The sequence below is a fragment of the Oncorhynchus clarkii genome, chromosome 27 (assembly GCF_045791955.1).
Source record: "Oncorhynchus clarkii lewisi isolate Uvic-CL-2024 chromosome 27, UVic_Ocla_1.0, whole genome shotgun sequence".
NCBI classification, from domain to species: domain Eukaryota; kingdom Metazoa; phylum Chordata; class Actinopteri; order Salmoniformes; family Salmonidae; genus Oncorhynchus; species Oncorhynchus clarkii.
This window is the reverse complement of record NC_092173.1, coordinates 33,812,537-33,827,817: the sequence shown is the minus strand read 5'-3', so window position 1 is coordinate 33,827,817 and position 15,281 is coordinate 33,812,537. Positions and strand designations below refer to the sequence as shown.

The window sequence follows — 15,281 nt, the reverse complement described above, 5'->3', positions numbered from 1 at the left end:
GGGAGTTCCTAACTAACCAGTGACCAATTAAGACCTAGAGTATCAGGTGAGGGGAGTTCCTAACTAACCAGTGACCAATTAAGACCTATAGTATTAAGTGAGGGGAGTTCCTAACTAACCAGTGACCTCCCATGATCAGTAAAAGACAGGAGTGAAAAGCTGCAGACACAGTGCCTTCCATGGAATGAGTTTGACACCTGTGATCTAAATCAACCAAACCTTGACACTCTTGTTGATTCAGTTGAAACCTGACTGGTTAATTTGAGATACAAGCTACTGATGAGTTTTCGTAAATGTAATCAAAACTCAACATTGATTCAACATGATTACAATGATGATGAAATAACATGGAAACAATATTGACTAAATCACGTTTTTTTGGAACAAGCAAGAAACAAGAAATGGCCTTAACCATTACATATTTGGACTAATTTCAGATCTCTTGAAAATATATTTCAGGCGCCCTCGAATCTCCTTGGTTTTGAGACAATACACAAGTGGGTTCACAAGAGAGGGGCCCAGAGTAGAGCCAATGATTAGGCCATTTCTGTGAGAGAGCGTGAGAACCAAACCAACCCTGGTGACCAACATTAACAACACCTTGGGAATAAAGAAGCAAGCCACCACTATCATGTGGGAGACACAGGTGTTAAATGTTTTCCTCCTGTCTTTGGATGAAGACATTTGTATCACTACATAAACTATCTTCATGTATGAGAAGAATATCAAGGCTAAATTAACCCATAATACAGCAGTCCCCACAGCAGATATTGCGTTGAAATAATATGTAGGATTCACACATGCTGCTCTTACTAATGCTGCATATTCACAAAAGCTGTATTGGAGTTTATTTGAGCCACAAAAGGGCAAATTGTTCACCAAGCCAGTAAACAAACTGGCAAACATGCAGCCTAGTGCCCAAGTCGCTATTATAAGTAAACATACGTTTTTATTAGTTATGAAATTGCAATAAGGCGATCATAAGCCATCAGAGCAATAGCGAAGGGTTCCATAGTGCTTCCTAAAGTAAATAGGAAGCACTGTATCATGCAGGGTGCATAGGGGACTCTTCTCTCCTCACCAAGGAGAACGTTAAGCATTGTCACACTAATGCCGCTGGTGTAGACTATGTCTACCACTGCCAGCGAGCAAATAAAAAAGTACATGGGGGTATGCAGAGGCTTGTTGAATGCTATGACACAAATGTTAGTGATGCTTCCGATCAGAATGAGAAAGAGGACGAACAAAATGGCTAGTCCCACCACCTTTGGGTGTTGTACTTCATCCAATCCTGTGATGAGGAATTCTGTTACCGTATGTGTTGTTCTGTTGTTTGGCTCCATGTTCCTGTAAAATAATTTACCAAAATAAGAAGCAAAAGATTGTATATTGATCTACAGTGATTAGCAGAATATCTAATGGAGAGTGTGCCAGACAATTCTTCAATGTCGGCCAACATCACCAACTCCCAGCACTTGCTTGAATATAACAGCCATGTACCACTATCAGTACAGAATAACTCTGTGGTCACTGATATAGTTCAGTTTGTATTTACTGCTACATGATGGAATATCTGTGAAAAGAATTGCATAAAAACAGTCTGCATTGTCAAACTGGTGCATTGATTGTAACAGAAAATATATAATGTGAATCATCTAGAAAACATACTGTTGGTTACAAGGTCCAGTTATGTTAATGATTGTTAAGTTCAATACTTACCAGGCCAGCCTTGTGCGCCAGGTTTCACACACAGCTGGTAGTTGACACTCTGAACCGACTGGCATTGGATGTCTCTGAATTTATCCTCTTTCTGAACCACCTTCTCTCAGCCACTTGAGGAATCCCACGTCATGATTCTCATTAGACAGCAGCATACTGATTTGTTTCCAAAAACTGCACACTAGAACATGCATACATGCTGATTGGCTCATAGGTCTATAAGGCACATAAAGACGGACATGTTTTGAGTTTTTATTTATCGGTAATTTGTTGAATTGGGCTCTGCGTCCTTTCATGGGTGAACTGTAATCATAGAGCACCAAATCCCTCATGAGACAACCCAATCTCTCTCATAAATCATGCATTGATGACAATGGTGAATTCCATGCACAGATCTCAAGATAGGACCTTGTCCTGTGAGGACATCCTTCCCCCCTGCTCTTTATTCAGTCACAACCAAAATTATCGGCACCCTTGATATAGATGAGCAAAAAAGACTGTAAAATAAATAATAGAAATACTGAGCTATACTGTATGCACATTTTGTAAGTGCATTTTTTATACTTATACAATTGCTCAGAGAAATATTTTCTTTCTTAAGTAATACAAAAAAAGAAAAAGATAGATTATATTTATAAGAATTTATACAACTAACAAAATGTTATCAAAATGTTATTTGCATTAACCTTCTAGTGTCCTACTGTTAATCTCATTTTAAGTAAATGTATTTTGGCCTTTCATAGCTTCCTGTTTCACTGGGGTATAAAAATGAGGTAACACAAATGTAAAATCCATTGTCATCCATCACCATAAAGAAAGGCAATGAACTCACAAATGACAAGAAACAAATAGTTGTTGACTTTCAGAAATCAGGCAATGGGTACAAAAAAACGATTGAAAACCCAATTGTACCACTTGTCACTATTAGGGCAACAATCAAGAAGTGTAAGATTACTGGAACAGTGGTAAACTTGCCTGGAAAATGACAAAGGTGTTTCTTGTGCACACGCACAGTGAGAAAGCTTGTTCGGGAGGCTTGCCTTAAAAAAGCCTTTATTGGTAGCAACCAACACATATAAATGCCTGGAGTTACAGCATTGCCACTTGGATTGGAACCGGGTGCTATGGTCAGAGTAGATGAAAATACATCTCTTCAGCCAGGCACACCAGTGGTGGGTTTGGCCTTGAAAGAAACTTGACCGCAAGTGACTCTTCCAGCAAGACAATATCCCCAAGCAGATATAAAAATCCAAAATTAAATGTTTAATTGACCACAAAAATCAACATTTTGCAATATCCATCTGTCTCAGGACTTGAACCCCATTGAAAACCTGTATTTTGAATTGACGAGGGCAGTCCATAAGCGCAGATCGAAGGATATCAAGAATCTGGAAAGATTCTGTTAGGAGGAACGGTCTAAGATCCCTCCAAATGTGTTATTCAATCTAATAAAACATTATAGAAAATGGCAAAGTGCCGTTATCCGCGCATGGGGAAGGTGCACAAAGTATTGAAAACACAGGTGCCAATAATTTTGACACCTATATCTTTTTAGATATTTTTTTACTAACATATTGTTCTCTGAGCAATTGTATTAATATAAAATAAATATCGTTTTTCATTTTTTTTGTTGCATACAGTGTACAGTAGCTCAGTTTTCTTTGCTCATCTTTATCAAGAGTGACAATCATTTTGGTCGTGACTATGTTTTTTAAATTATGACTTAGGCTGCTACCTTTTTAATATTGAATTCCATTGAGCCCCCCCCCCCCCCCCCCCTCTCAACCTTTCAATATCTCTGAGTAGGTTTTGTCATGTGATTCATTAGTGTAGTCACCCTTTCACAGACAATGCTGTTCCAGGGGATCATTAAGGGTCAACGCAAAAATATATTGTAATCCCAAGGCCCAGCTTGTCTAATGACATTAGTAAAGCATTTATACATTCCCTAGGAACAGAAAGCAGCAGCAGTCTTTTAACCCGCCCCAGAGGGTTCCAGCATTAATAATTTATTCAATTAGGTAACAGCCCCATAGACAGTTCTGGGGTGTACTGTTCTGAGGTGTAAACAGACCAAAAGAACAAAGTGTGTGCATAAGCTTTCATGATTAGCTTTCATAGCCTATTCATAACCATAATGGAAGCAACCATAGTTGGCTACTGTAGAAATAGGCCAACACCATGATTTGGTTACCTTATCTTTCAACATGAAAAGTCAAATGACTTTTAAAAAGAGAATGCAATATATTATTTTCACCTCATAGTATACAGTATAATCTTCTGTAATTAGCACAATTCTTCATGACCCAAAATATAAACAATATTATTTGAGAATTCTTGGGCGCGTCAACACTGGTTGAAAGTCTGTGGTGTGATTGCAATGAAGACACACACCATTAGAATAAATACATTTTAGATAAACAAAAATGGACAACATGTAGTTGTTATCGCATGCATAGTGAAATCATAACAGCAAAACAGAAACACAGACACACGCACACACACACACACACACACACACACACACACACACACACACACACACACACACACACACACACACACACACACACACACACACACACACACACACACACGCTCCTCACTAATCACACACAAGGGAACTTAGTGTATGAGAGAGACACTAATTAGACAGTAATCCTTCAAGACTTCATTTGTTGTATGTTGTTGAAAGACAGGGGTTGCCTCTGAGAATCATGTACACTTCTAACAAACTTCTGTGTCTTGCAAGAACATGAAACAACACGTCAATCTACCCTTATACACAGTAGCAACGTAGGTTTTATATACAGTATTTCTTCTAAAAATGTATTTTGTTTGGATAAATCATCAGAGGAAGTTTTAAGGGAACTAGAAAATTAAGTGACTACTTTTCAAGTAGTACTGGAGGTCTATAGGTGCATGACAATCACAAAAGCACTAAACTCTTATGAAAAGTAGAGGCATACTGTACCTCTCAAAGCTGTAGGTTATCCACAATGGGCTCCTTTTGTAGCTCAGTTGGTGCTTGTAACACCAGGGTAGTGGGTTCAATTCCACCCATACATAAAATGTATGCATTCATGACTGTAAGTCGCTTTGGATAAAAGTGTCAGGTAAATTACATATATTTCATTTATTTATGTTCACATGATCAACCTAGTGTCCACGCAAAATGTATGAAATGTGACATGAGAGTACGGACTGGATTGACTGCCTGCCCACAGAGTGACTGTATTTGGTCACCCCATTTAGTCAGATGCAGAGCCATGTATTAAGACTTGGGCCAACTTTTCAATGTCACGTCCTAGTTTTGTTCTTCTAGGGGTTTTGTATTTTATGTTGGCCTGATATGGTTCCCAATCAGAGATAGCTGTGTATCGCTGTCTCTGATTGGGGATCATATTTAGGTAGCCATTTCCCTTTTGTGTTTGTGGGATCTTGACTATGTGTAATTGCCTGTGAGCACTATTTTGTGTAGCTTCACGTTTCGTTTGTTATTTTTGTTGCTTTGTTCGGAGTTCATTCAATAAAAGAGAATGTACGCATTCCACGCTGCGCCTTGGTCCGATCATTACGACGAACGTGACATTCATATTCTGAATATTGTTCTAATTCTAGACAAAGTGGAACTGACAGCATTTTAGCAACATGACATTTCATTAAAATCTGTTCATATATACACCCCCAGGAAGAATATTACTTATTATTATTTTTTTTTAACATTTTCTGACAAGCGAGCATTTAGATATGGTCATTTTGACCTTTTCATAAATTCATAGAATGTTTAAGAATGACGTAAAGTGAGACAATTGTGAAAATTCTATTGCAATATAGAAAAGCAGCCGTGTGTTTGGATAATTAATAGACACTGCAGTAAATAAAACCGAATAAAAACATCTGTTGTCACGTTCTGACCATAGTTCTTTTGTGTTTTCCTTGTTTTAGTGTTGGTCAGGACGTGAGCTGGGTGGGCATTCTATGTTGTGTGTCTAGTTTGTCCGTTTCTATGTATGGCCTGATATGGTTCTCAATCAGAGGCAGGTGTTAGTCATTGTCTCTGATTGGGAACCATATTTAGGTAGCTTGTTTTGTGTTGGGGTTTGTGGGTGGTTGTTTCCTGTCTTTGTGTTCTCTGCACCAGATAGGACTGTTTCGGGTTTTTCCACGGTTGTTATTTTGTGTAGTGTTCAAGTTATCGTCTTTTATTAAACATGTTGAACACGAACTACGCTGCATATTGGTCCTCCTCTCCTTCGACGGAAGAAAACCGTTACATCTGTCCTTTCCAGGGCCGGAGTGTTTACAGGCAGTTGCAACAGAGTAACTGTTCAAAGGCTAGGTCATTAATAATGGTTGGAATGGAGTCAATGGAATGGTATCAAACACATATGGTGTTTATGGGTTTGATACCATTCCATTCACTCCATTCCAGCCATTATCATGAGCTGTCCTCCCCTCAGCAGCCTCCATGGATTTCTGCAAATATGTAAATACCATGGGAGTCCTCTTACATTTGGAAACTTCATAATTCTACTGATCAAACAACCATGACAAGGTAGGCTCTCTCCCCCTCAGTTACCTATGCACATCAACAACATCAAGATCAACAACTAATGCTAGCCAGAGCAAGATGAGCTAACATCTAACCAGGGAACATTAAATAAACCCTCTCAAACGTTTTTCAGCTCATTGGCCGTCAAAATTGCACTGATGAATGATGGGGAATAGTAGCCTGCTCGTCCTTCTGCAGCTTGCCTGCCAACGCCTGCTTGTCCAACCCACGTTTTGACGACTGAATCGGAACTTGCCTGCCTGCCCACCCATTTTCTCGATGCCAAATACATTTGATTGACAAATAAGAGAGCACGAGCCATATTGAAAAACACAACCAATTCGCTGGCCAGACACAGCATATTTGTTTTTACAAAAAAACACAACTGTGATCCAAACTGGACCTTGTTTAATAAAAAAAAATATGGCATTTTATAATGTCCACTTATTATTAGTATATAGCATTTTAACATGCTAAAACAAAATAGATAAATCATTTGTTCAGCCTTTGCTGCTATGCTTGCAGATGTGCGTAATATGCTGTGACTCTAATCAATACATTTTTTAATAACTCCAAATATCAAAAACGTAGCTATAGGTTGTAACATTTAAACTTAAAACATGTTTTTCATTTAATTAAATAATCCTCCTTTTATGAACACAACAAAACCAGAAATATACAAACAAGAGTACATAAACCTAACAGACAGTGTTATTACATGTCAAGATATATTTTCATGTGTCAAAAAGTTTTATGGTGTGTATTGCTTTTTTGTTTTTACATTTACTCTTAATTTGATAATAATATTTAAATTATATCTTAAATAATGTGAAGAGGATTTGTTCTCTCTTCACTTCATTATATGGATAAAGAATCTTCCATGAAAAATAAACCATTTAACAATGAACGATAAATCAGGGTCCATATCATTTAGATCAAAATAAAACATAATATCAGTGTCTCTCAGATGAATACTAATAGTTTATTTTAAAATAAAATCTTCTAACTCACTCCAGAATCTTCAGACATCAGAACAGTCCCAATATAAATAGTCAAGAGTTTCTGGGTCACAACCACAAAATACACATTTGTTATCAATATCTATTTTAAATCTGTGTATAATAAAGGTCTCTACAGGGTAGATTCTATAAATGAGTTTGTATGATACTTCTTTCACCTTATTAGATACAATATTTGCCAGACAACAACAAGACTTTGTTCCAGTTCACTTGTAATAGCTATTGACTTGCCTAGTTAAATAAAGGTTAAACAATTCTAGGGCTGCATTCCAGTACATTTTAGCAGAGGGAACAGTAACATCTTGACATTGTTTTCTTATATACATGTTATTACATTTATAGTTTACAATGTCAATTCCTTCTTGTTGTATCGAGGCTGCAAAATCCTCAACAATTGCACTTGGAGTAATGTTATATTCTCCTAAAAGAAGAAAAGCAACATTAGGGACAGCTCTAACAACAATTTGATACTCCTCAGGAGTGAATGTAACATTGTGTGTTCTTATGAGCGTAATAGGGATTTTACCCACATCAAAGTTGCATTTGAGAAAGAATTCTAGACCACAAATCTTTTGGAATATTAAATTGGGGATGATATTCCAGATGCAATCCTTCTTAAATAGTTTTGTATCCATTTAATCTTAAATATTATAGTAGAGGTTTTAAAATCCAGAGCATTCAACGCTCCCTCACCTTGGGTGCTACATGTTACCGCTTTTCTTAAATGATGAGGTTTATTCCGCCATATGAAGTTAAAGAATTTAGTATCAACCATTTGAGTTACTGACAGAGGAACATCCAAGGCAAGGGAGGTATAAACTAATCTGGACCTTCAGATTGTGATAAAAGTAAACGTCCAGATAAAGAAAGATATCTTAATAACCAGGAGTTAAATCTCTTTCCAATTTTCTCTAAAATAGGAGATAAATTTAAGTTGGCCCTTTCTTTCTGATCTTTGCTGACTTTAATACCAAGATATGCGATCACATCTTTTACAGGGATATTACATACTGAGTTTGTCACAATCTTTTCAACACAAATAATTCACATTTCTAACATTAATACCCTCAACAGCTTTTCTGATTTCATTACGATCTTTCAAAAAAATGGTGGTGGCGTCAGACAATTGTGAACATTTTATCTCTTTATCTTGTATCTGAATACCCCTAAAGCTATCCTTATTGATATGAAGTGCCATAACTTGTGTGACCAATAACAAAGGAGAAATTAGGAATCCTTGTTCAATTTCACATCTAATGTCGAATCTCTGTGAAGTTCCATGGGATAATTTAACAGAGCTGTTACTATTATTGTAAAGTGTCTTAATTACACTTTGAAAAACCAAAATAAATATGAGTCTCAAAAGAAAATAATGTTCAACTGCATCAAAAGTCTTAAAGTCTACCAATAAAAGCCATCTTCCATAATTTTCTCATTGTAGTCTATCAAGTCCAATACTAGTCGAATATGATTGCATATAATGTATGTCTGCCCTTCATAAAACCAGACTGGGTATCAATGATTTTGTCAAAACCTTTTTTCAGTCTTTCTGAAAAGATGGATGCAAGTATCTTTCCATCGTTGTTCATTAATGTGATTGGTCTCCAATTTTCTAACATGATAGGATCTTTGATTGGTTTTGGGATTACAGAAAGGAGGCCCTGTGACATAGAAACAGGCAGGACCCTTAAATAAATTGCCTCCTCAAAAACATTGAGTATAAATTCAACAATATCCTCCTGAAAAGAATGATAGAATTCACGAATAAGGCCATCATTGCATGGAGATTTGTTCTCGTTTAACTTGCTGATACATTTTTTTTTTTCATTAATAGAAATAAATTCATCACATGACTTTTGGAAGTCTTCATCTATGAATTTTGCATAGTCTTTTACATAGTCTAGAATGGCAGATATGTCTCAAGGAGGACAGGCATTACTGGTATTAAGGTTACCATAGAATTCTGAAACATATTTTGAAATATCTTTGGGGTTCTCATTTTATTTGCCATCTATATTAAGCTTATGAATAGATGTAAATTCAGAATTTCTCTCTAGATTGTTCAATTATTTTGTCTTTTTTCACCTTCCTCCAACCATATCCTTCTTGATCTTACAAATGTCCCTTTTGCTCTCTCTTCATACATTCGGTACATTTCTAGTTATAAAGAAGATAACTGACCCTTTGTTTCTTCATCAAGAAAGGAAGTATTTCCTTAACAAGTTCATCTTTCCTCAATCTTTTAAGTTCATCAATTTCTTTACCTCTCAACATGGCTGTTTGTCTTATGTTATACATTGCCAATATTTCCCAAAATACTTTATAAGGACCGACACTGGAGATGAGAAGGAGGTTGAACATTTAATGACGAACAGACAGGTAACAAGACAGGGCAGAAATCTCAGAGACCAATTGGTAAACTCTGATTTACCACCCCAAGATATTCCTGAACAACGTTTATTTGCGCCCCTACTGGATGGAAATTACAAATGTAATGGCTGTGCTCAATGCAATGGCACTTATAAATGTAGATCTTTCAAACACCCACAAACAGGGAAATCGTTCCCAATAAAAGGTGTTATTATGTGCTCCACTAAGGCAGTTATTTATCTTATAACTTGTCCTTGTGGTAAAAATTATGTAGGTAAAACAAAGCGCAAATTAAAAATACGTATCTCAGAGCATCGTAGCACCATTAGGTGCAAAAACTTTACTTATCCAGTTGCGGCCCACTTCTTGGAGGCAGGCCACTCGATTTCTTCTCTGCGTTATATTGGCATCGAACATGTCACCCTCCCTAGGAGAGGGGGTGACCTTGATAATTTATTGTTAAAACGAGAGGCTGCCTGGATCTTTAATTTAAAGACCCTTGAACCCTTCGGTCTCAACGTAGACTTTGATCTGAAGCCATTCTTGTGATTATTGTGACTTTGGCCATTGTAATTGTTTCTAAACTTGTGTAGTCAAATTAATCTATGATCGTATGCTATCCATTTGTTTGTATGCTGTTCTTTGTATGACATTTTAATATTTGATTATTAACCAATGGTATTAGGCCACTCTTGGCCATGATTACAGACACCTGTGTCTTTTGACACTATATAAACGAGTCATCCCGCAGTGTTTGTATTATACCCTGATGAAGAAAGCTTGGCTGTCGAAACGTTGGTATTACATTTTTGCATCTGAGCTCCTAGAGTGTGCGGCTCTCTTTTATTTTATTTTCAGGTAACAAGACAGGAACAGCGTCAGCACATGGGTAACAACGACATACGAACATTAATGCAGCAGCGGAGAACAGAGATGGGGAACTAACAAATATAGGGGAGGTAATAAACAGGTGATTGAGTCCAGGTGAGTCCAATAATACCCTGATGCGCGTGATGGGGAAAGGTTGGGGAGCCTGTTGGGGAGCCTGGTGCCTTTGCGCGCATTGAGGGAGAGCGGGAGCAGGTGTGAGAGACTTAAATAGTTGGGATTTCCTCCAATTGTCTTGTACAATATCCTTGGCGTCCATCTTGCAATTATCATCTTCCAACAGTCTACTATTGAGTTTCCAATATTTCCGATTTGGTTTATTAACTTCAGATCCATTAATATTTATAGATAAATACATAACTTTATGATCAGTAAGAATTGATGGTTCAATGGATACCTTGACAACAGTATTATCTAATAAATTAGAAATCGACCAATTAGAAATCACCCATCAATTCTTGACTGTCTGGACATGTCCTTGTTACTCCAAGTAAAGTCATTTTTATCAGGATATTTAGATCTCCAAATATCGACTAATCCAAGACGGCGGTTATTAAACTCAGGATTAACAATGCTGGATCTGTTAGGGGGGGGGGGATATCTGTCAATCATCACATTAGATACAGAATTAAAATCTCCACCTAAGATAATTTTGACATCCTGAAATACACCTATAACTCTATTAATCTCTTCAAATTCTTGAAATAATATCCTGTTGCTTTGTTTGTTGTTGGATGCATAAATATTCCCTAATAAAAAACATTTCACAGTTGAAATTCAGTGTTAAAATGAACCAACCTCCAGAGTGGTGAATCTTACTACTGATGACTTTTCCATTAAATGTACCTCTTAAAACTGTTACACTTGCAGAGTGGTTGCTGCCATATGATAACCAGATAGCCTTACCCCACTGATTTTTCAAAAAAAATAGATCGGAAGAACAAGCATGAGTCTCTTGTAGAAAGTAAAAGTCTGCATTAAACCATTTGCAATACAGGAAAATAACCTGTAAAAATAGCTGACAAATTTACCCAAATGTACATTTCTCTCGTGTATTTTCTTTTTTCTCTCTCTCGTTGAAATCCCCATTTTGGGTAACGCGCCATAGTGTGTTGGCCCGTTATACTAAGTTCTAATCAATAGCCTATAATGTGTTTTGTCTATATGTATCTTTTATCATTATTTTAGCTTTTTAGTAAATAAATATTTGACTAAGATTGGTGTGGTACGAACTCATTGGTGAGACCCGGGTCCGTGCAGATTCACGGGCTATACGACGTTCAGAACGAGATTGGTCGAGGTAACTGGTTAATTAGCGGCTGTTGTAAAATCGATATTCTGACATTCTTTGAGTTAATTTGGGAAATAGAAACTCAATAAAAACTAGTTTTCCCATGGTGCCCCAGGTTAATGAGTTAATAATTGCTTGATTCAGTTAATCACTCAATTAGAAACTTGTAATCATTCGATGAGCAACAGTCGTCACATTAACTAATACAATGTCACGACACCAGGCAGTGATGCAACCCAGGATGTTCTCGATGGTGCAGCTGTAGAACCTTTTGAGTATCTGAGGACCCATGCCAAATCTTTTCAGTCTCCTGAGGGGAATAGGTTTTGTTGTGCCCTCTTCACGACTGTCTTGGTGTGCTTGGACCATGTTCGTTTGTTGGTGACGTGGACACCAAGGAACTTGAAGCTCTCAACCTGCTCCACTACAGCCCCATCCATGAGAATGGGGGTGTGCTCGTTCCTCCTTTCACTGTAGTCCACAATCATCTCATTTGTCTTGATCACGTTGAGGGAGAGGTTGTTTTCCTGGCACCACACAGTCAGGTCTTTGACCTCCTCCCTATAGGCTGTCTCGTCATTGTCTGTGGTCAGGCCTACCACTGTTGTGTCATCGGCAAACTTAATGATGGTGTTGGAGTCGTGCCTGCCTGTGCAATCATGAGTGAACAGGGAATACAGGAGGGGATTGAGCATGCAGCCCTGAGTGGTCCCTGTGTTGAGAATCAGCGTGGTGGATGTGTTGTTACCTACTCTTACCACCTGGGGGGCGGCTCGTCAGGAAGTCTAGGATCCATTTGCAGAAGGTGTTTAGTCCCAGGGTCCTTAACTTATTGATGAGCTTTGAGGGCACTATGAATCACATTCTCACATAGGTGTTCCTTTTGTCCAGGTGTAAAAAGGGCAGTATGGAGTGCAATAGAGATTGCATCATCTGTTGGGGCGGTATGCAAGTTGGAATGGGTCTAGGGTTTCTGGGATAATGGTGTTGATGTGAGCCACGGCCAGCATTTCAAAGCACTTTATGGCTACAGACGTGTGTGCTACGGGTCGGTAGTCATTTAGGCAGGTTAGGCCAGTCCAACTAGCATGTGTAAAACCTTTAGTGACATCATATTCCAATCATTCAGAATAGTTTGGTTTAGCAAAACCTGAAAGCCTAGTATTTTCCTTTTTCATTAGGGACATATCCATCCATGTTCCTGCTTTGGACGCAAGGGACATGATTATTATGTAGATATATTATAATCTCAGTTTGATATCAAGGATATGGTTGGTTGTTGGGTCTCTACCCAGGAGGTTCTTAGGTGAACCAGCCATGTATAAATATCCCATGCCATCATAGAGAGGATAACCATTGGATCTCTAGGTGAGCTCTTCCGAAGGAAGGATGTAGGTGTCTTAGATGTTCAGATGTAGAACTGCATCATCTCACTGCGTGGTATCATGTATCATCTCACTGTGTGGCTATACATGCAGTATCCTGATAGCATCAGGATTGTTGATATGAAAACATTCAATGAGTAGTATATTAGAACAGGATCATGATACTTTATGTAAAAATCATGATTCTGCTTCAATATAATCAATCATAGCATTATTTTTTGTTTGCTGTGCATTGTTTTCTCATTGTTTTGAGTATATTTAATTCTTGACCACTTTTTCTGATTTGAAAATTAAGAAACGTAAGAGAATGAAAATTGAGAATGTGCTTAAAGCTTTTGGTGCTTAAATGTTGTAAGATTGATTTAGAGCAGTTATTCAGTAAAGCAGCGGTCATAATGGTGTAAGATTGATTTAGAGCAGTTATTCAGTAAAGCAGCGGTCATAATGGTGTAAGGAGTGCATGTTCATAAGGTTGAATGACACGTATTTTTTTCCCTTGTAGCTGTTTGGACCTTCGAGGGACAGTGGAATATGTCCTTGGGAAATGTCTCTGGCAAAATAATACATCAATTTGTCATCGGTGGTTTTGACACACTTGACAGACCTCTGACAGTGGGGATTGTAATTCTGTGCATCTATCTCCTAGTCATGCTTTCTAATGTGGCAAATATATGTTTTATCCTTCATGATAAGCGTTTGCACAAGCCAATGTATCTTCTGATTTGCAACCTTGCTGTAGTTGATATGCTGTACAGCTCCAGTGCCTGTCCAACTATGATTGGTGTGCTGGTAGCTGGTGATAAAGCCATAGCTTATGTGTCATGCTTCATTCAGATGTTTGTTTTCCACCTGGGGGGCGTAATGGAGATGTTTGCTATCTCTGTCATGGCTTTTGATCGTTTGATTGCAATCTCTAATCCACTGAGGTATCAAAGTATCCTCACCAATGTTCGTACTCTGGTTCTGACCGGTGCTCTGTGGTTGGTTGCCTGTGCTTTTGTGGCTGTTATGCCTGTCACTGTGTTATCTCTTCCATACTGCCACTCAACCCTCAAATACACCTTCTGTGATTATGCTGCGTTAGTGAGAGCCACTTGTGTCAATCCTAGCTATTATTTTAATATGATAACCATTATCACCTTCTTTCTCCTGTTTGGCACTTTCTGTTCTATTTGCCTGTCCTACATATGGATCATATTTGCTATGGTTAAAATGTCCTCCAAGAACGACAAGAGGAAGATGTACAGTACTTGCTTCAGTCACTTGATAGTGGTAGTGTGTTATTACGTTCCTTTATTTGTACGTATAGTCTTGACCAGGCTAGGTGTGGTGCTGACCTTGGAAGAACGTCATGGCTTGATGATCGGGGCTATTCTCGGGCCCTCTCTTGTAAATCCTTTTGTATACTGTTTTAGAACCAAAGAGATCAAAAACAAAATGTTGAAGATGTTTAACAAAGTTGCGCCCACTGAATAAAAAAAAAACGGTTTAATGAAGTCATCTCCTTGTTGTGTTGTGTGTTGTTGTGTGAGTGAATGTGTAAAAACATGTCTGTTACTGTGCTCTATAGAAGCATGCTTGTCTGTTTTAATATCACCTTTATTATGTTCTCTATTGGCAATAGAGGTACAGGTATAAATCAATACAGGTGTCAAATCCCCTGCTTATATAGTAAAATGTAAGAAAAATATAGATATTTTATATAGATAGGATGTGTTAGAGAAACAATACACAAAGTATTCCTTCAAATCTGTGCTCCAGAACAATATGGACACTGTGCTCTAAAAACAATAAGAACACAACCAAAAGGAGACCTGTGACCCAAAGCCACTATTTCACCAACATTATCAGTAGTGGGAGAATAACACTGCATTTTAACTCTACATGAAAAGTAGGAACATGTATCCTCTGGACTGGAACAGTATCAGCCCCTTCATTTGCTTTCATGTTTGAATCAGCCTTCTGTCAGGAGGCCTAACACTGATGCATGGTATTGCGACATCTGTCTCTTCAGATAACACTCAAAATCGTCAACACATCATTAACCTAGCTCA

The 15,281-nt window shown here is 37.9% G+C and overlaps 2 protein-coding genes across 2 annotated transcripts; one reads left to right on the top strand and one right to left on the bottom strand.

Moving 5' to 3' along the window:
* Positions 1 to 455: 455 nt before the first annotated feature.
* On the bottom strand, positions 456 to 1,343 carry LOC139385771 (olfactory receptor 5p57-like). The gene is made up of 3 exons (XM_071131027.1): positions 1,082 to 1,343; positions 590 to 926; positions 456 to 474 (listed from the first exon to the last, which is right to left on the bottom strand). The coding sequence occupies exons 1-3, from the start codon at positions 1,341 to 1,343 to the stop codon at positions 456 to 458; spliced, it is 618 nt and encodes a 205-aa protein (XP_070987128.1).
* Positions 1,344 to 13,758: 12,415 nt separating this feature from the next.
* On the top strand, positions 13,759 to 14,703 carry LOC139385770 (olfactory receptor 10G4-like). The gene has a single exon (XM_071131026.1). The coding sequence runs from the start codon at positions 13,759 to 13,761 to the stop codon at positions 14,701 to 14,703; it is 945 nt and encodes a 314-aa protein (XP_070987127.1).
* Positions 14,704 to 15,281: the final 578 nt, after the last annotated feature.

Excerpts from the sequence above, each read along its gene's own strand:
- LOC139385771 (XM_071131027.1), bottom strand. The coding sequence starts at position 1,343 with ATGGAGCCAAACAACAGAACAACACATACGGTAACAGAATTCCTCATC. Across the intron at positions 927-1,081 it reads AATGCTTAACGTTCTCCTTG|CGACTTGGGCACTAGGCTGC; the intron begins GTGAGGAGAGAA and ends TACTTATAATAG.
- LOC139385770 (XM_071131026.1), top strand. The coding sequence starts at position 13,759 with ATGTCCTTGGGAAATGTCTCTGGCAAAATAATACATCAATTTGTCATC.